This window comes from Panthera leo, chromosome B1 (genome assembly GCF_018350215.1).
Source record: "Panthera leo isolate Ple1 chromosome B1, P.leo_Ple1_pat1.1, whole genome shotgun sequence".
In the NCBI taxonomy this organism is placed as follows: domain Eukaryota; kingdom Metazoa; phylum Chordata; class Mammalia; order Carnivora; family Felidae; genus Panthera; species Panthera leo.
Window position 1 is genome coordinate 201,409,819 of NC_056682.1, and position 19,298 is coordinate 201,429,116.

A 19,298-nucleotide genomic window follows, 5' to 3' on the forward strand; every position below is an offset into this window, starting at 1 on the left:
GGCCTAGCCGGGGTCCTCCACCTCTGGGACACCCGGGGCACCTGGTTGCAGCAGGTACAGGCGAGCTCACGCCGCTCCCGGGGCGAAGGCAGCATGCGTGGGGCACACGGCAGGTGGGCGGCACGAGGAGGTCCCCACCGGCAGCCCGTCTCCCGCCTCGGCTTCTCCCCGCGTGGTGCCCCTCCTCCCGCGGGTGGCCTGCGAGCCTAAGAGGGGATCCCTGGGTCAGCGGGAGGCGAGGGGCCGAGCCCCGCCCAGCAAGCAGAGGGCGGAAGGCTGGAAAGGGCCACCCTGACGTCCCCAGACACTGGCTTCCTGAGAGCTCCTGGGCCTCGCCGGGAACGCCAGGACACCCGGGCACAGGAGGGCGGCTGGAGGCACCGCCTTCCAAAACAGCTGCCGTGAGGAACAAGGGAACACAAAGCAGCAACGGCCAGGGGCTCGGGTGTCAGTCCTGAGCCACCCGGGGCGCCGGGTGACTGGAGGAGAGACGGGCTGGGGGACGGACTGCGGCTGCCCGGTCGGTGGGTCGTGCTGGGACCGGCCCCGGGCCTGCACCCCGCCTGCGGGCGGTACGGGCAGCCGGGAGGGGTGCCCCCGTGGTGGACGGGTCACTCTGGGGGACTGCTTTGGTGTGGCCTTCCCGCGGTGACAACCACCCTTTGCGCCGGCCCAGAGATCCCCACATTTAGAAGGCTGCACCCCAGGCAGGGCCGGAGGCGCAAGGCGGGGCTGGGGTGGGCTCACAGATGTCTGCTTACGAAACTCATCCACAAAACGGTGCGTCTTTGCTGTGCTTGGGCCTCTTTTTCAACCATCAGCGATGCCCGGCCTTCTCCACCCCTCCCCTGCCCGCGAAGGCTTTCATTTGTCAGCCCCGTTACGGCTCAGTCATGGAGGTGAGGATGACAATGACGGTCTGTTCGCTGAGCACCTACTATGGGCCAGGCAGAGCGCTGGCTGTGCGTGCGTGTCCCCTCCTCTGGTCTCTACCCGCCCGGCCAGGCAGGTGGGTGGCACAGAGGCCCCGCGACGAAGGAGCGGCCCGGCCGGCATCCTCTGCGCTCTCTGCCTTCTCACGCCCGTCCTCATCCTTCGCGTTCGCGCTCCACCTCATGCTCACCCACCGGGCACCACCCACGGCCCCTCTGGGGCCCGAAGACCACGTCCAGACCTCCCGGGGGCATCCCCCTGTAGCTGGCCGTGGTTTCCCCGGGAACTCACAGCCTCTAGAATACCGTGTGGAGCCTCGCCCTACATCTGAAAACCACTCCTAATCCAGCCCTCACGGCCCCCAGAGCCAGACAGTCGTCATCTGTGCTCCCTGGGGACGGGAAGCCCCCAGTCCCCGGATCTCTGCTCAGGACCAGCACCGGGTGGCAGTGCCCTGTCATTGACTCCCAGTCTGGACTCCCCTGCCTGGACCATGCTTACGTCTGCTCTGGGAAACAGGCCCTCAGCTTGCAGCCTGGCGGCCCGAGACGCCTTCTTTGCCAAAGAGCCCGGGAGCCCCATTTGGCTTTCTGGGCTCTGGCCGGCTCCGGAATGTTCCAGGAGACAAGCCAGCATGCCCGCTGGCAGCTCGCCAGCTGACGATGTCCGAGGGAAACTCAAACAGAAAAGGGTCCTCACTCCCACCTGGTTTGCTCTTATGTATTTTTTTTAATGAGCAAGGCTTGGATCTGGGGGGACGGGTTCCAGGCTGCGGGGCCCCTTTGCTGCGAGGCCTTTCAAGCCACACGTACAGCTCTTTGCTCAAAAGAACCACTCACGTGAGTAAAAGTTGTCCCCTTGCATTGTTTGGAGAGGGTCTCTATCGGTCCCGCTACTGAGGGACAAAGACTGGCTGTCTAGGTCTGGAGAATTAGTCCTAGTGTCTGCGTCCCCCTTGAGAATCAGCCAGCTGGTCTTCTGCTGAGAGAAAAAACAAGTCACGTGAATTTCCAGGTCATCGGCTATGGCACTGCCCCATTTTACAGATGAGAAAATGGGTTCGAGGAGGTCAGGGCTTCTCACGGCGGTGCATGGGGGGCGGGGAGCCAGGTGTGGGCTCTCTCCACACACGCCTCCCTCCCTTGGCGACAAGGGCCCTGGCTCTCCAGGCGGGGGCGGCCGGGGAAACTCGGCCCGGGGGCCAAACCCTGCCCGCAGCCTGCTTTCGTAGTTGACACGTTGCAGGACGTGGCCGTGCCCGTGACTCCACGCTCCACCCCTGGCTGTTTTCACAGCAAAGGAGCCGCACCAGAGACGGCACGGCCCCCAAGCCCTAAATATTTACCCTCGGACCCTTTACGGAGCACTCCGCCAAGCCCGATCTCGAGCAATCACCCAGATGCCCCCAGAACACACGCTGACGTATTTTCCTTTACTTTCGGACATCTGCTCAGTTATAGAACCAGGAAGGTGACACGGGCACCTAAGGGGGACTTCGGCAGGAGACGAGCTACTCCTGCGTGTGAGGAGGAGGCTGGGGGCGGGGGGCACCTCGTAAATCTGGCCCCTGGGGCGCACAGCCTCGTGGGACCCAACCAGGAGCAGAATGTCAGCGAGGGGACCTGAGGTTTCCGCTGGAGAATCCCCACGAAACCAGGCTCCCTCCGGGCAGGGTGGCCTTAAACCAGACCTGCCCCCGTATTACCTTCCTGTTATCCTGCTCGAAACTGCCGTCCTCTCCGTCCGGTCGCCTCGCGGCTGGAAGGGAAGAGGCGGCCTGTCAGGGTAATGCAGCATCTAGGCCGCGCCTCCCCGCCACAGCATTCCCGCTCCACAGTGTGCTCAGAGACAGAGGGTGATCAAGCCAAGGTCAACACTACGAGTGCCTTTTCGGGGCTGGGGGACAGGACACGCTGGAGAAGGCTCCCGCGGGGACACCGTGGGCAGCGGCCACGCGCCCTCACGTGTGACGATTCTTAAAACCAAGAGCGGTGTGCACAGTGATGAGCTCTTAAAACTCCAGCCAATTCCCCGCCCTCCACACACAACAGAGAGATCGAGCCGTGTTTTCCGATGCGGCCGCTTGGCCTTTGGAAGAACGCATTCTCTGCTTTCCCAGTTTAACATAAAGTAAGAGGAGGTTTTGGCCAACCAGCGCCTACTGTGTCCGACTCAGCCGGTAAGGCACTACCGCTCATGCCCATGCAACCCCTTTCACAGATCGGGAGACTGAGGCTCAGAGACATGATGGCCTTGCTCAAGACCATGGATGGGGGGTGGCAGAGGCTGACGTTTGAACCCAGATGGTCTGTCTCCAAAGTCCTCCCTCTGTCTGCCCCCCTCGCTTCCTGCCTCCCGCAAAGCACACAGCAGTCAGTGAGTTCTGCCCCTGGAGAAGGTCCTCGAAGAGCAGGAAAGGAGGTACGACATACAGCCAGAGGCGACCTCAGCGGACTCGAGCAAGCGAAAGTCCACTTAGCAGCAGTGTGCCTACCAAGAGAGCTATTTGGAGCTGAGGAGGAAGGAGTCTGTATTCTCCACTGGGCTTTTTTTTTTTTTTTTCTCGGTGGGGGTGGGGGTTGTCACCCAGCTGGGCTGACATCACCTCCAAGGACGTCTGATCAAGCAAATCGTACAAGGGCATCCCGACAGTTCTCAGGATCTGACTCGGGACTTCCCATACAAGAACACGGACCCCCATGCACGGGCGATGAAAGGAGAACCCCAGGGTCCTTCCCCACCCTCCACGGGGACCGAGGCCACGGGAAGGACATGCCAGGGGTGGGCTTCTTACCTGCAGCCCACGGAGGGCTTGGACCTTCTAGCCTTTTGGAGCACCCTGCCTTGTGCACCACCAAGGACAAGACTGACATCAGGCCCGAGAGCTTGGAAATTGGGGATTGGGCTACAGGACCTTGACAAGATAAGGTCACAATTGAAGACCGTTCTGGATACGCTGACATCTCATTACTCCTGACGGCCACCTGTTTCTCCTTCTTCCAGGAGAGACAGTGATTTTCCAGCGTGAAAATGAAAACCCTGCTCTCTCCACTCCTGGAGGCCAATTTACAGCCAGCTTGCGTGACAAGCACCGTGACGGGCAGAGAGCAGGGGGCAGGGAACCGAGGCGGACGCATGCCCACCAGCCAGGGCTCGCCAGTTGCCCAGACAACGGCCTTCGCTGGGTAGCAGAGCCCCGAGGGTCTGGCCGAACATCAGCCAAGACTCCTGGCAGCCAGCGGCCCAGCAAGCCCTGGGGACAATCAGGCTAGTGGCTACTTGGAGCCCTGGGAGCACAGCCATCGCCCAGCCCAGAGAAGGCCTCCAGGGCTGGGTTCACGGGTGAGTCAGTGAGCGCACCCCTCACGAGCCCTCGGGGGCCCCCAAATTACCCCACAGTGGGGGTAATTTGCGAGTGTAAAAAAAAAAAAAACGGCAAGTGGCTCTTTGGGACGTGAAATCCTAGCCCTTGGAGTTCAGGCCACAGGGACCAGAGGCCATCTTGGGTCTGAGGAGGTCACACAGCCGTGGGTGACAGGGTGGGCCGCACATGTGCCGGCTGCAGAGCGACCTCGGGGTTCAAAACATGGCCCCACCACCCGACGAGGAAGAATCCCGCCGGGATTTAGCAACTTTCTCTGCCGAGTCTCTGCCACATGCGCGTGCACAACTTAGAGCCAGGCTCACACCGGGGGCTTTCCAAAGGCTAAGTGTGCCAGCCGGAGACACACACGACAGATTCTAAGATGCGGAAGCAGGGGGAGGAAAATACAGGAAACCCAGAACTTTGTATTATTTGTGGCCTGCTTCCTTAACAACCCCGAGCCTCAGTTTCCTGATCTGTAAAGCGGGCAAGTGACGCCCACCCTCAAGTTGCAAGGATGTGTGAGATAACGTATGTGGATGCGGTAACACGCTGGGAGAGGTCTGGAAAAATCAGGAGAAAACAAGAGGCCAGCTTTGAGGCCGACTGGCAGCAGGGTGTCTCACAGTGTGGGCAGAAGACGGCCAGGAAATCGGGTTGTGTCTGTCCTAAGACACCAGGCAGTTCCCTCCGAGCCTGGGATGCGTCTGCCGTGAGGAGCCCTCCTGGGACAGCCCCGGGGACCCTCCGTCGGAGGCATCCCCAGGAGGGTGGCAGGCTTCCGAGTTTCTTTCTGGACCCACAGCCCACCTGCCTTCTCGTTCCTCTCATCCCAAGACACGTTCCCCAAACTCCCAAGACGAGACTCAACCTCACCACAAAGGAATCCCAGAGACACACATGAGAAGCGATCGCTTCCCGTTTCACACCAGGGACCAGAGGAATAGCGTGCATGCCCCACGGGGCCACGTCTGCTGTCTGGCCCTGGCGGGAGGATGGAGCGAGCACCCTTCCTTCGCCAGCGGGGCGGCTGCAGGTGCAGGGCTCCTGGGCAGGGACTTCGACTCCCACGGCCGCCGGCCGAGAGCTCTGCTGGCTTACAAATGAGACAGCGTTTGGGAAAATGCAAGTCCTGTGCCTGCGTCTGGACACTCGGCTTCCTGGGAGGTGGGGGGGGGGGGGGGGGCGGGGAACGTGTTCTGTTTTCCTCTGGAATTCATTTGGAGCAGTCTGAAACCTAGCACAGCTTTGCCCCACCCGGGGCATCCACCGCCGGAAAGCTCCGCTCTGCGCCTCGCGTCAAAGCTCGATGGCAGAGCAGCCTGGAGCCCACTCTCAGGCGGGGACGGGGAGCGGCCGAGGCCGGAGCCGTGCCTGCCTCACCAAGGTCACCGGGCTCCCCAGCACAGCGCCCTGGTCCTGCCTGCACTCAGCGTCCCGCGTCTGTCCCTGACTGTGCAGGAAAGGGCTTTTCTCGTCCTGGCCTGGCCTGTCCCCCCACTGTTTCCTATTTTCCATTCACTCCCTTTTGCTTCCTTTCTTCTTACTATTTTTGTTTTAAAGCCGTTAAATCACAACCAAGCAGAGCTGGAACAAATACAGTACAAGAATATACCGTCGGGCCCTAAATGCTGTACGAGAGCAGAAAGGTCGGGGGTCAGGCAGACCTGGGGGTGAGCACCAGCTGGGCCACAGAGCGGCCACTTCTCGTCCCCAGGCTCAGTGCCCCCCTCAGAGTGGCCAACAGGAAAGGCACTGACAGCGATGGAGCGTCTGTGCAGAGCAGGGATGCATTCACGGCGGCCGATGGGGCGCTAACCGGCCTCGTCCTCAGCCGGCAGGCTGGAGGCTCGCTTCCCCCAAAACAGGAATGGGACGCGAGCCCCAGAAAAGCGGGATGCTAATTAAAAACAACCACGACAAAAACCTTTTATGGGTTGGAAACAGGGAATTGAAAAGTAAACGCATTGATTAAAAACTGATTTTTAGGGGCGCCTGGGTGGCTCAGTCGGTTAAGCGTCCGACTCTTGGTTTCAGCTCAGGTCACGATCTCGCGGTTTCGTGAGTTCAAGCCCCGCATCGGGTTCTGTGCTGGCGGTGCGGAGCCTGCCTGGGATCCTCTCTGTCTCCCTCTCTTCCTGCCCCTCCCCCACTCACGCTGTCTCTGTCTCTCTCAAAATAAATAAACTCAAACAGAAAATTTAAAAAAAACTATGCTTTTTAAACTGGTTGGATATATCATCTTAAAGTAGTTAAATGGTCCAGTAACTTAACATCATCACCCAGAGGGTCCCAAGACAGGTGGAGAGTCAAAGAATGGCTTCTTAAACCTGAACTACACTCCTCTCTCCTTCGAGATGATGGGTGGTCACTTTGCTCAACATAGTGGGGGGGGGAGGTGCACACACACGCACTCACACACACTCACAACACATGCCCACACTCACACACACACACACACACTCACACGCACATACTTCTACAGGATGTGCTCACCTGGATGGGGGAAATCTTGTAACCCAAACATCTCAAATATGTTCAAAACCAAACATATCCTAACACAACCATCATTTGCCGAGCGCTACGTAAGGAAGCCTGGTCAAGGACAGTGCACGCCACATGCTGACCCCTCCATTCACAGCCCATGTACGTGCACAAAGGGAGAGACTTCATTCGTGTGTATCCCCGGAATGTGGCCAATGCCCGGTGGACAGGAGGTACTCCACAGAGCTTCCTTCATAAAAGACTCGACATGCCAGATGCCCGAAATCAATGGGCTTCAGTCATGGCTCGGGGCTCAGTTATATTGGAATTCACTCGCTTTTGGGTAGGAGGGGCCTTCGCATCCAGTTTAAAAACAACAGCACCAGGATTATCGCTGGTAACAGTAAAAATCAAATGTCTCCCTTGGGCGATCTAATCAAAGGACTTAATGTCGGAAGTCCTCTGTCTCCGAACTGGCTTTCAGATGTCGTCGAGCAGGTTCATTATCTGATTTACGGCCTCTTCCGCTTTCTAAGGAGCCGGTCCCTCCTCTACCGCGTGCGTTAATTACATGTTTGAGGTTAATAAAAGGCCAAGTCTGTGAATCCCACTTGTGGGCCAAGAACAGAACACGCCGCTTTCCACGCAGGCTCGAACACGGGTGCCGTGATGTGAAGACGGCACTTACCGCGACGGCTCCTTCCCTCGGCTGGGCCTCAGGCTCCCCGCTGGTAACAAGAGGGGGCTGGTCTGGACAATCTCTACGAGCCCTGGCGTCTAACTAGCCCACCCCTCTCTGATCCCTCTGGGAGATCTGTGCTCCAAGCTTCCCCGGCTGAGAGGCCACGGTCTGAAAGTCACTGCCCTCTCGGCACCCGAGAGTGGAATCCATTCTCTTCCTTCTTGGGAAGAGGAGACACGTGCAGGCGCAAAGCACGGGGCCTACTGCAATCAAGGAAAGAGTAAGAACCTTGTTGTCTGTACGGTCAGAGCACTGATTTACCAGTAAGTCACAGAAAGCACACTCTTACAGGATTCTGTCTCACAGTGATGCAGTGGTCAACACGGGACGTGGCTGTTTTCTCTGGGCGCATCTAGACAAGAACTGTAAACGTGAGAATTCCTCTTCCCATCTCCCCGTCACGTGCACAGCACGTCACGGTTTATAATGCATTTCCACATTCATTATTCCATCTGGTCTCAGAACCGGCCTGTGGAAAGGGCGGGGCGGAGGGCTCGGTCCCATTTTGCAGATGAGGAAACAGAGGCTCAGGATGGTGAAGCAACATGCCCAAGTCGCCCAGCAATTCCATCAAGAAACAGAGGGGAGACCTTGAGCCTTCTGCTTCCTGCTCCATGGCTCTAGCCACGTGCTGCCTGTGCACCTGTCCCAGGCGGGCAGACTCCGGTGGAGCGGAGGCGGGCAGTCCCCTCGCTTAGAGAGAGAAACTGGGGGCTGAGGGGACCCCCTCGCTGCTAGACGTCCCCAGCCCCTATCTGTTGAGGCAACAATCTCTTTACCTGAGAACTAGCTATTCATTCTATCGTCAGAAATTCCTAAAACGCAGGAATAAATGACTAAATCTGGTTTGTTATGTTTCCCAAAAATCAGGCTGGGTTGGGCTGTGGTCCAAGAAGCCTTTGTCCCCCACCACCTTGGTTAAAGCCAATCTGGCTGCTTCACTCAGAGCGAAACAGTGTTGGGGCGCCTGGGGGGCTCAGTCGGTTGGGCGTCCGACTTCGGCTCAGGTCGTGATCTCGCGGTCCGTGAGTTCGAGCCCCGCGTCGGGCCCTGTGCTGACAGCTCGGAGCCTGGAGCCTGCTTCGGATTCTGTGTCTCCCTCTCTCTCTGTGCCCCTCCCCTGCTTATGCTCTGTCTCCCTCCCGAAATAAATAAACATTAAGTAAATTTTTTAAAAAAAGCGAAGCAGTTTTCATGGAAACCCGCTCTCGGTTGTGAACACCCTCCCCGAGCCCAGCGACGCGTGTCAGCCTCGGCCTTACGACACACAGAGGCGCCCTTACTCAGGGGCACCCTCTGTAGCGATTTGAGAAGAGGCTCCGGGGAGCCTGCTAGCGAACACATGTAACATTCAAGACTGCCCGCGGAGCCTTCCCCATCGCCCATCGGGTCACGGCAAGAGGGTGCGACAGGCATGCAGGGAGCCAGCGACAGAGGAGAGCTGAATGTACCATGCTGTTTGTAGATGGGGGGTTTCCTATAGATGTTATCTTTTACGCCAGTGTCTGGGAAAGAAGAGAGAGAGGAGAAGAGCAGGGTGAGCCAGCAGACCGGAGGTTTCCATCCCACGTCAGCCCTCAGGCACCAGATCCTAAGTGGCCAGAAAGGATCTGGCGCCCCACAGGTGACTGATGCCCGGGACCCACACCGCAAGCTAAGCGTCGCCCAGCCCGATGCCAGAACCTAGTTCAAGGGGCAGAGGGAGGGAGGCGGCTAAGGTGCACGGCCGGCCGGATGGCGCCTTCCCTCCAGCGCGTTTCCAGGAGGGCAAAAACGTCTCCCTGGTGCTTGTATGCTTCGGGAGAAGCTCAAACACAGGCCAGCTGCAGGGTGTGCAAACCCGCAGAATGGGGGGCGGGGGGCGGAGAGGCTTGGGAACCACGGCCCTTCCGTGCAAACAGACGCTCTGCATGGCGAGCCCCACCACGCGTCCTGGGTGCCTACCTGGGACGTGGAAGTGGCGAGGCGCCTGCTGGTAGGTGCAGGGGGGAGGCTTGCTGTCTGAGAGCACCGAGAGGCTCGGGGTACTCCGGCCACTTTCACTGCCTCCAGACGGAAGAGCAAAGACAGCAGAAGGGAGGAAGGGGAAGGGAAAGGAGAGTACGTCAAATAGGAACACTTGTTCCCCGCGAGCCCTCTCCCCTGCCTGGTGGGGCCCCCCACCCCCACCCCTCTGCACAGGGAAGGGAGGGTGGCCCCCACTGACATTTCCAGACCGGGCCCCATGGCTTGTTAATCCAACCTGGGTGGACCCCGTCCAACGGCCCCATGGCGAAGGAATAGTGGCCTTGAAGGCAAAGGGTTTGCTGGTTGCTAGTTCATGGGGAGGCTGGCCTGGCTCTGGGCTGGCCCCCCACTCTCCTTGGGGTGCACAGCTGGCCCGCTGCTCAGCCACGGCTGATGCCTGCATCCAGCAAACCGCAAAGTCACCAAAACCAAAGCCTCCCTTTCTGAGTATCCTTGTGTAAGAAGATGCCGCCTGCTTGGAAAACCCGCGGATTAACCATCCAGCACGGGATCACTGAATCTGTCCCTCAAAGCCACGGAGTAAACTTTTACGGGCCACAGGAGAATAAGAGGAAGTTGGTGTCAGCGGCCATGCTCCCAAATAAAGCTATTTTTGGCAAATCAAATGAAAAGGAGTCTCCAATTCTGGCTCCGATTCCTTATCCCGGGTGGATTTGTAATTTCTGTGTTTTGAACAAGGTTGGATTATCAAGTCACAAGTTCAGGCGGCCACGGTCCCCCCGCCCCCCCCGCCCCCGGGGAACCTCCCCGCCCTACAGGTACCTATTTGAGGAATGGCATGATAGACAGAATGCGATGGGCACTGAACACTTTGGATGATGAGGTTTACGGCTCGTTTTAGCAACACACGCATAAGGCACACCTCGTTTCCTTTCCCGTTAGCCTCGGGAACCCTGTGCTGCCTCAGATCGCGGCCTGGCGAACGCAAGGGGCTCTCCTGCCTTGGAAGGAGCCCTGGGCGTTGTAGCATCGAGACCCCAAGGTGACGGGGAAGTGAAGCAGCCCTTCCGCGGGGCTGGGAGTGGACTGGCAGGGGGCCGCACGGTGGCTAACGAGGAGGGCGCGGCGGGCGTGGGCTCAGAGCGAGCCGTGGCCCGGGGCAGGTGCACTGGGAACCGGGGAGGGCGTGCGGGCACGCCTGTGTGGGCTGAGACCACAAAACGGGCTGCTGACCGCAGCTTCGAGCATCTTCCCACGCCTGGGCTCCAATTTCACCCGTCGGCGTTGATGGCGTTTCAGGCAGGTGACTGCCCCCTGTCGCAGCGTGAACCCCGCCTTCTCCTGAGCCACGCCCCTCCAGTGGGGCCTTCCAGGGCCTTCCAGAGCTCTTCGCCAATCCGGGCCATTTCTCAGCTCCCGGGGAAACCACGCCCCACACACACAAAGGAAACCGCGGGTTGGTTCTACCAACTGTGGCTGCGACTGGATCCATCCCCAAGGGCAGAGAAACGTGGCGGAAGCACAGGCTTGAAAAAATCTACTTGCGTGGGCTCCAGAGCAGCGGAGGACGGCGCATTCGGGGTGTCATGGCTAAGCTGGGCGTGCTCCCGGCTGGCCCGTAGAATCCGGGGGGCTTCGAACAGCTTGTTTCCTTCTGCCCGGAATTCACTGGCCCTGGTCCACCCAGCTCTTGCCCAGGAGGCCCCAGGCCATCAAACATAGGCTCCTGAGGGCTCCTGTCCCCCCAGTCCCCAAGCCTACAGCGCGGTGCCCTCTTACATCACACGCAAGCCCCCGTGTACATGTGCCGATCTGTCTGGGGAGCGCCCGCAGCGTCCCTCGGGTACTCACAGGGCACAAGACCCAGAGGCAGGTGGGGACACAGAAACAGTGGCCCGTCATGCCCGCCCGCACCTGCCATCCAGGGACGCACTGGTCACCAAACTCTGCCACCTTGTCCCAGTCCCCCAGCCCTCCTTCCCCTCCCCGCCCCCGCCAGAACCCCCTTTGTAATCTTCCCCACTAGTCAAGACTTCCTGGGTCAAGGCTCCAGTACCCAGCTTCCCCGGAAGACACAGGCCACTGCTGACCACTCCCTTCTCTGGACTCGCTTCGTCACTTCATGATCGCACACCGCCAACGTCAACCTCCAGGGCCCATTGCGGTGCTCGGCCCGCGTCGGCCCTGCAGGGCTCCCACCACCTCAGCTGCCATCTGCAGGAGGGCGGGGCCGGGAGGGCCTGGGTGACAGGTGCCAGGGCCCCGGTGAGACCCAGCTCCGGCCCGCTCACCGAGTCCCTCTAGAGGCTCCCGTCATGCCCCGGGGGCCAGCTTCCCCCGTGGGCCTTCAGGGTAAAAACCCCAAACCACTGATGTCACCAAGGATGTGGGAAACCCAGAGGAGAGCCTGGCTGTGCGGTGACTTTGAAAGGGCACAGAAGCCCCTTCTGAGGAGGCTCGTGGCTTCTGGAGGCAGTTCAGGAAGGAGGGCAGAACCTGAGCTCTACTGGGGCGGGGGGGGCGCTTCTTCCTTTCAAAAGTTAAGTAAGTGATTTATTTTGGAGCCGTTTCAGGCTGTGCAGAGGCTCCTGTGTGCTCTTGGCCAGTCCCCACCGGTTCAGGGCCCACGTCACAGCCGTGCACTGCCCCTTTGGTACTCTCTGAACGCCACACTTTGTTTGGATTTCCTTACTTCCCCCAATGTCCCCTCCCTGCCCAGGAGCCCGCCCAGGACATCACGTGACGCTTTGTCCGCCCGTCTCCCGGCTCCTCGGGGCTGGGACGGTTGGTTCCTCAGACTTGCCATGTTGTGACGATTTCTGCGAGGAGTCCCGGCCAGGGGTTGTGTGCAAGGTCCCTCGGCCGGGACTCATCTGATCGTCTCCCGTGCTTACACGGGGATCGCGGGTCCCCGGGAGGAAGACCGGGGTGGTGGAGTGCCCTCTCCTCGCGTCCCGTCAAGGGCACCCGCCGGCACGGGGATGCTGACCTTGACCCCCCGGCCGGGTTTGCCGGGCTTCCCCACCGCACGGCCCCCTCCCTGCCGTCCCGCGTTGCACTCTTAGCGGGAGGTCACGGCGCTCAGCGCCCACCTGAGGACTGGGGAGGGGGCCCCCCTCCTCGGGGGTGATATCTCCACGTAGATCACTGGAGGTTCTTCTGCAGGGGAGAGATCTGTCCCTTCTCCCTCCTTTATGTATTCGTGTCAGTGTGGACTCACGGACCCTCATCTCACACCTTGGGTTACTCTTGGGTCAATACTCTAGGGTCAATACTCTTCATTCAGTCCACTCTTCAGTTGTCCCATCTTTGCCCCCAGTTGGCTCCTCTCCAGGCGGCCAGAAGCAAGGCCAGCCCCCATCCGTGCGCAGGGGAGCGTTAAGGACGAACGCCGAGACGTGGGCGGGTCCTCCCGTGTGCAATGCTCCGCCACAGGCCCCCTGAGCCTCGACCACGACCACCCGGTAAGGTGCATGGCCCAGGGATTGGGGCCGGATGGAGAGGTACCTCTGGGGCGCAGCGAGCGGTGGGAAGAGGACCCTGACCTGAGGCTCCGCACCAGAAGCCCCTTCCCTCCTCTCCCTCCCATGCCTCGTGGGGAGGAGGCTCGCTGGGCGGTAAGTGGCAGCTGCCCGGTGAAGAGATTCCAGCAGCAACCGCCTCCCACACCTGCCCGCTCCTTAACAGGTGACAGGTCAGCCTTAGGCCTCACACCGCCCGGAATTCATACTAAAGTGTACTTGACTACCATCAGCACTGCTGCTGTGGGCAAGGTCTTGGTGGAGGGGCGGCCCTAGGCACGGAGACAGGGGTGGGTAGGTGTGATTGGGAGGGGCGTCCAGCAGGGAAAGAGGAGGGAAGCAAGGGGCCCTTGTCAGCATCTGGCGGGTCGGGGCAGGTGCTGGCCGTGGGGAGGGCATGCCTCCCCTCGGGGAGCCCTCCGGCCACAGCAGCGTTCTTAGGGAAGTTTCCACCTAGTGGAGTCAGGGATGCTAAGGAGGGATGAGGAGAGGCCGGGAACAGCTTTTCCGGGGACTGTGGGTAGAGCCAGGGCCGTGAGCAGCTGGAGGAGGGCAGGCCGTGGGCACAGCTGGCCACTGGAACGCCCATAGGCTGGGACGCACTAGAGCGCGGGGCTGAACGAGCATCAAGGGGAAGGGCACGGGCTCCCTCGGTGTGGCCTCTGAGGTGGACCCGGGACCCGTGGTGGACACGGCTTGTGAACGGGAGCCTGACTCGGGTCTGTCCCAAGGAGCTTTGGGATGTCAGGGCCCGGGTGTCTCTGAGCCTCGGTCTCCTCTGGGGTGAGTCCTGGAAAGAGGCTGGGCAAATCCCAGGTCACACGTGGCCCTGGAAGTCGGGCGTGGGGCAGAGCCGTGCGGTCAGGGCTCCCCCACGTCTGACCCCGAGAGCAGGGTGGGGAGGCTGTGTCTGACCTCTGACAAAGGGAATTGGTGGCCAAAGCAGCCAGGAGGGAGCCAGGGCAGACACGGGCCTCAAAGGCCCCACACTGGGCGGGTGCCTGTGTCCACCCACCCGGCCACCGCACCGCACGGGGACTGAGCCCCTGCCCGTGGGGGATGCCCTTGGCCCAGCCAGGAAATAGTTTCTGGACCACATTTTGGGGGGCGGGGGGCGGGGTCTGTCTGCACAGTCTTCCCCCACACGGGATGGAGGGAAGGGCCTCGCTGCTCTTGTCCGAGGACAATGGGGCTGCCTCTCCCTGGCCCCCTCTCAACGGGGCTGAGGACGGGGTGCTGCTCCCCCCGACCCGCCCGGAGCAGGCATGCTGCAGGTCTGAGGCGCCGCCCGGGGTGTCTGCCCTTGGCCGAGGGTCCACGTGGCTCTCCTCACCCTGGCACGGAAAGAACTCGAGGGTGGAGGGTCAGAAAGGAGCAGAGGAGGCTCACAGGGTCTGCTCCCAGCCTGTGGTCTGCGGGCCACGCCTCGACCAGAGCCCCCCGGGGGAACAGCCCCACCCAAAACGGAGCGGCAGGTGGCGGTGGTTGTGGGGGGCGGGGAGGGGAGCCGTGTGCCCAGGGCCTTTGGACGTGTGAGCAAAGGGAGCAGACACGTCTCCCTGGTGACCTAACAGTCAAATTCACTCTGGTTTGCTGTGAGTGTTCCGTGTGCCTCTTGGTCATTCGACACTCACGTGCCACGCGGATGCGTGTGGCAAGGCCGTGCTGGCTACTTTCCCACGCCCGGGGCGCACCATTTCCGGCTCTGCTGCCGACCGACAGGGCTCGCACCGACACGACCGGTGACGTACGCGGGGGACGCACAAGTTCCGACGAGCCCCGTCTGAGACCGGCACACGGTGGAACGATCCAGCTGAGCTTGGCTCGCCTCCCGGTCCCTTCGGGCCGGACGTCTTCCACCCGGCGCGGTACGGGCTGGGGACTTCATGCATCTCGGGGGCGTCAGCAAGAACATGCTACCTGCTTCCTCTAACGCCTCGAGGGTCTTCCTAGGGTGTCTCCGGCCACTAGGGCCTCTCGACAAAGTGCCGCACCGGGCGGCTTCAGCAACAGACACGTGTTTCTCGCGGTTCTGGAGGCTGCAAGTCCCAGGCCAAATTGTGGCGGGGTCTGGTGTGCGGCGAGGGCCCTCCTCCCCGCTCGCAGGCGGCCACCCTGGCCTCACGTGGCCTCACGGTCTTTCCCCCGACCACGTGCAGAGGGAGCGAGAGAGACGTCCTGGTGCCTCTTCCTCTTCTCGTAAGGCCACCGATCAGGGCCTCGCCTTAGTGACTTGGGGTAACCCCGACGGCCTCCCGAGGACCCATCTCCAGAGGCGGTCACGCTGCTGGGTGGGGCTCTAACACACGAGTCGGACGCAATTCAGTTCCCAACGTGCAGGAGAAGAGCTTGGCCATCTCCCTGGTGTGATTTGCGTCCGACGATGCCCGTGCAGGGATGCGAACGGCGGGCGGTCTGCACCCCGGGAGGAGGCGGGACCTCGGAGCCTGTCCGGGCGCATCCTGCCCCGGCCACCCTGAGCCCGAGGCCACGGACGCGTCACGGCCTCCTGGGCTTTGCTCTAGGTAACGGCCGGGAGCGGTCCCTCTGCCCCTCGCAGCTGACGTGGGAAGGAACACGGGCAACGGGCGAGGGCTCTCACAATGGGCCCCGGGGCCGGGCGCCGGCCTTGCCTCCTGTCCCTCCGGCTCGAGCTCCGCCCTCACCGCTCACTCCTCTCGCCACGAGCTGCCCACGGCCTCCTCCCAGGAACATTTACACACCGACAGAGACGGAGCTGGACTCACGAGACACACAGCAAGGGGCACGGGCGGACACACAGGGCTCGGGGAAGCCATGCGGCGGACACGGGACAGCGAGACACAGACGCGTGGCGGGAGGCCCTGCGAGCGCCCACAGCCCGCGGCACTGCGCACCTTACCTCGGAAGTAGGGGATGTAATGATGTCTGAACACGGATGTAGGGCTTGGGTGTTGGGACAGGGACAGGCAGCTACTGGTACCAACACTCACAGTACCAGCTGCGGGCAACAGAGAGCAAGTCAGAGCCCACCCCGTGCTCGCCGGCCGCAAAGCCACAAAATATTCCTAGGCCCCGCTCTGCTAGGAACATTTTGCTTCCTCTCCCGAAGAAAGCGCACCATTTCGAGGCACCTGACGGGGAGTCGCCGAGGACGCTTTAGCTCGGTCGGCTCCGGTCCCGCCGGGGGGGGGGGGGGGCGCTCTCTAGGGGACAGGGCGGCAGCCCCCGGCGTGGCCGGACGGCCGCCACCGGCCCCCGGAGGCCTGCCTGTCACTCCACCCCGGGGCGGGGGGGGGGCTCCGTGGGGTCAAGGACAGGCGGAGAGCGGCTGGCCGGGCCGGGGCGAGGGCACACGGGACGGTCGCCCGGCCTCGCCCCGCTGAGGCGCACGTCTCAGCTCTCGGAGGTGGCCACCCGGCCAGGCACGGCCATACGCCCAGGTGACCCAAAGGGCGGTGGCCGGGGGTCAGGAGAGGGGCCCTCGGAGAGGGCGCGCGAGGACGCTGACTGCCCTTCACCCCGCACCCGCCTGCTCGCCCGCTCACCCACACACTCACTCACTCACCCACCCACACACTCACTCACTCACACGTTTACCTAGACACACCCACACTCACCCACTCACTTACCTAGACACACACTCATTCACACACGTTCACACTCACCCACTCACTGACATACCCACATACCCACTCATCCAGACACACTCCCCCCCCACACTCACGCATTTACCTGGACACACCCACACACCCACACTCACCCACTCACTCACCCACACACTTACCTAGACACACTCATTGACACACATTCACACTCACCCACATACACACCCACTCACACATTTACCTAGACGCACCCACACTCACCCACTCACTCACCCACACACTTACCTAGACACACACACTCATTGACACACATTCACACTCACCCACACACACACCCACACACTCACACATTTACCTAGACACACCCACACTCACCCACTTACATGTTCATCCAGACACACCCACCCACACCCACACTTACCTAGACACACACTCATTCACACACATCCACACTCACCCACACTCACACACCCACTCACACATTTACCTAGACGCACCCACACCCACTCACACACTCATCCAGACACACTCCCCCACACACTTACCTAGACACACACTCATTCACACACATTCACACTCACCCACACACTCACTCACACATTTACCTAGACGCACCCACACCCACTCACACATTCATCCAGACACCCCCCCCCACACTCATGCATTTACCTGGACACACCCATACACCCACACTCACCCACTTACTCACCCACACACTTACCTAGACACACTCATTGACACATTCACAGTCACCCACACATTCACTCACACACTTACCTAGACACACCCACGCTCACCCACTCACACGCTTGAGACACACCCCACACGCACTCACCTTCACACTTACCTAGACACACACCCATTTACACACATTCACACTCACACACTCACCTACATACCCACTCATCCAGATACACACACACACCCAGACACACACTCATTCACTCACCCACACACACCCAGATGCACACTCATTCACACAGTCACTCCCCCCTCCATCTACCCACACACTCATCCACACCCCCCCCCAACACACACACACTGACTCATCCACTTTCCAGACACCCAGTGAGCGGGACGTTCCAAGGACACAGCAGGGAGTCAATGGAAAGGACTGCAGACGAATGAGTTGATTTTTCCACAAAGGCTGTGAAACTAAGAGCCGGAGTCCATGGACGTGGAAATGGCGCCATGCAGCAGCCGCCACGGAGGAAGCGGCTTGGAAAAACCCCTCACGAAGGCAGAGTGTGCGTGGAGCGTCCTGCGGCTTTGACACACCGAGGGTGGCGGCGGGCTTTCAAAGCTAAGGGACAGCAATACGCAGCCGGGCGCCAGGCAGGGAAGGAGGCGCGCTGGGGGGGGGGGGGAGCACCCCGCACCGGGCGTCCCCCTGCGGGGACGGGCCCGCCCCTGGCCTCTCGCCAATTTCCACGGGGCTGTCTTTGGGGCCACCAACCCAGCTGCGCGTGAAGAAAGCTGGCTCTCTTTTTGGCCGCTGACGCCGTCCTCACGGCTCGAAGCCCCTCAGACCCCAGGTGAGCCCGGGACTGACGGGCTTCTGGTCTCCAACACTCACGCTCCGTAACCTTCTTGCCGCCCGTGACCGAAACACCAGCTCGGTTCTGAGCGCTCGGTGCTGCCTGCGTGTTCCCGGACGGCCCCTCTGACCCGCGGGTTCACCAGCCGCCTCTGCCGTCCCCACCACCATGGGCGAGTTAAACGGACAGCTTCTCCCGTCACCCACCGGGAACCCCACGCCCGGCCCGTCGCTTTACCAGGTGTGTAAAGTAAGGCACGATTCGAAAGAGAGGGAGGGCAATAGGAAGCAGATCTTCATCCGGGGTCAGGGAAGCCGCGGGCGCCAAGTACCTGGACGGCTGTAGTGCTGGGGCGACCGCGAGGTCGGGGTGTAGCGCCCGAGGCTGACGGAGCCGGTGGAGCTGGGGCTGGAGGTCCGGCACTGCTTGTACGAACGGTCGTCCTGATCCCCCTGGGAGGGAAGGCGGCCTGGTGAACGCAGGAGCTGAGGGCACTGCCCGCCCCGCCCGCCGCCCACCCTCCTCCTGGCATTCGCCCCCCAGACCCTCGGGGCTGACTCAACGTGGCCCCAGGGAGAAAGCCTCTGCACCTGCCAGGGCACATCGGGAGGGCCAGGTGGGGGCCCGACCTCACCTCACCAGGTGGGGGGGACCTCACACCACCCCGCCTCGGCCTGAGCCCGGTCCCTGTGCCCCCGGGTCCCAGAGGGCAGGGTCCCCACCAGCCCCTCCTTGTGTCCGGGCTCCCCAAAAGGTGGTAGAGGGACCTGGCTGCACCTGTGCTCCTGCCCCACCCCCTCCCCGGCACCCGGGGTCCTGGCAACCACCAGGTCTCTGAGAACCTTGAGCTTCTGCATTCTTCACCCCCGCCCCCGCCTGCCCCACAACGGGGGCTCCCGGGCCCGGGAGGCACCACAGCACCCCTCCCAGGCCCGAAGGCTCGGTTGAATCGGACCCGCAAACACTGGCCCACAAGACTCCGTTCAAGCAGGACGGGCAACCGTTTGGAGCGGGCGGCAGGCGGCGTGAGATGACCCGGCAGCAGGGACGGGGGACGGCCAGGCTGCAGGGCACGAAGGCCGCAGTCGTGAGACGGCCCAGGATGCCGTGGTGCCGACGCCGCTGGCTGGGCCCTGAAGGCCGGCACGGGGACAAGCACGG

At 61.5% G+C, this 19,298-nt stretch overlaps 1 protein-coding gene across 17 annotated transcripts in view; it reads right to left on the minus strand.

Moving 5' to 3' along the window:
• ABLIM2 (actin binding LIM protein family member 2) overlaps nucleotides 1-19,298 on the minus strand; it is a 140,277-nt gene that overhangs the window by 29,225 nt on the left and 91,754 nt on the right. For 6 of the 17 annotated variants that reach the window (XR_006202050.1, XR_006202049.1, XM_042937007.1 and 3 more), the window contains 6 exons: nucleotides 18,469-18,589; nucleotides 15,894-15,992; nucleotides 9,468-9,569; nucleotides 8,975-9,028; nucleotides 2,639-2,691; nucleotides 1,773-1,914 (listed from right to left, as the gene is read on the minus strand). Coding sequence is in view for 15 of the 17 variants with exons in the window: in XM_042937007.1 (XP_042792941.1) it covers nucleotides 1,773-1,914; nucleotides 2,639-2,691; nucleotides 8,975-9,028; nucleotides 9,468-9,569; nucleotides 15,894-15,992; nucleotides 18,469-18,589 (571 nt within the window). In the remaining 2 variants the exon portion in view is untranslated. The remainder of the gene's footprint in view (nucleotides 1-1,772; nucleotides 1,915-2,638; nucleotides 2,692-8,974; nucleotides 9,029-9,467; nucleotides 9,570-15,893; nucleotides 15,993-18,468; nucleotides 18,590-19,298) is intronic. The other 11 variants (XM_042937008.1, XM_042937002.1, XM_042937011.1 and 8 more) reach the window with 7 other exon arrangements.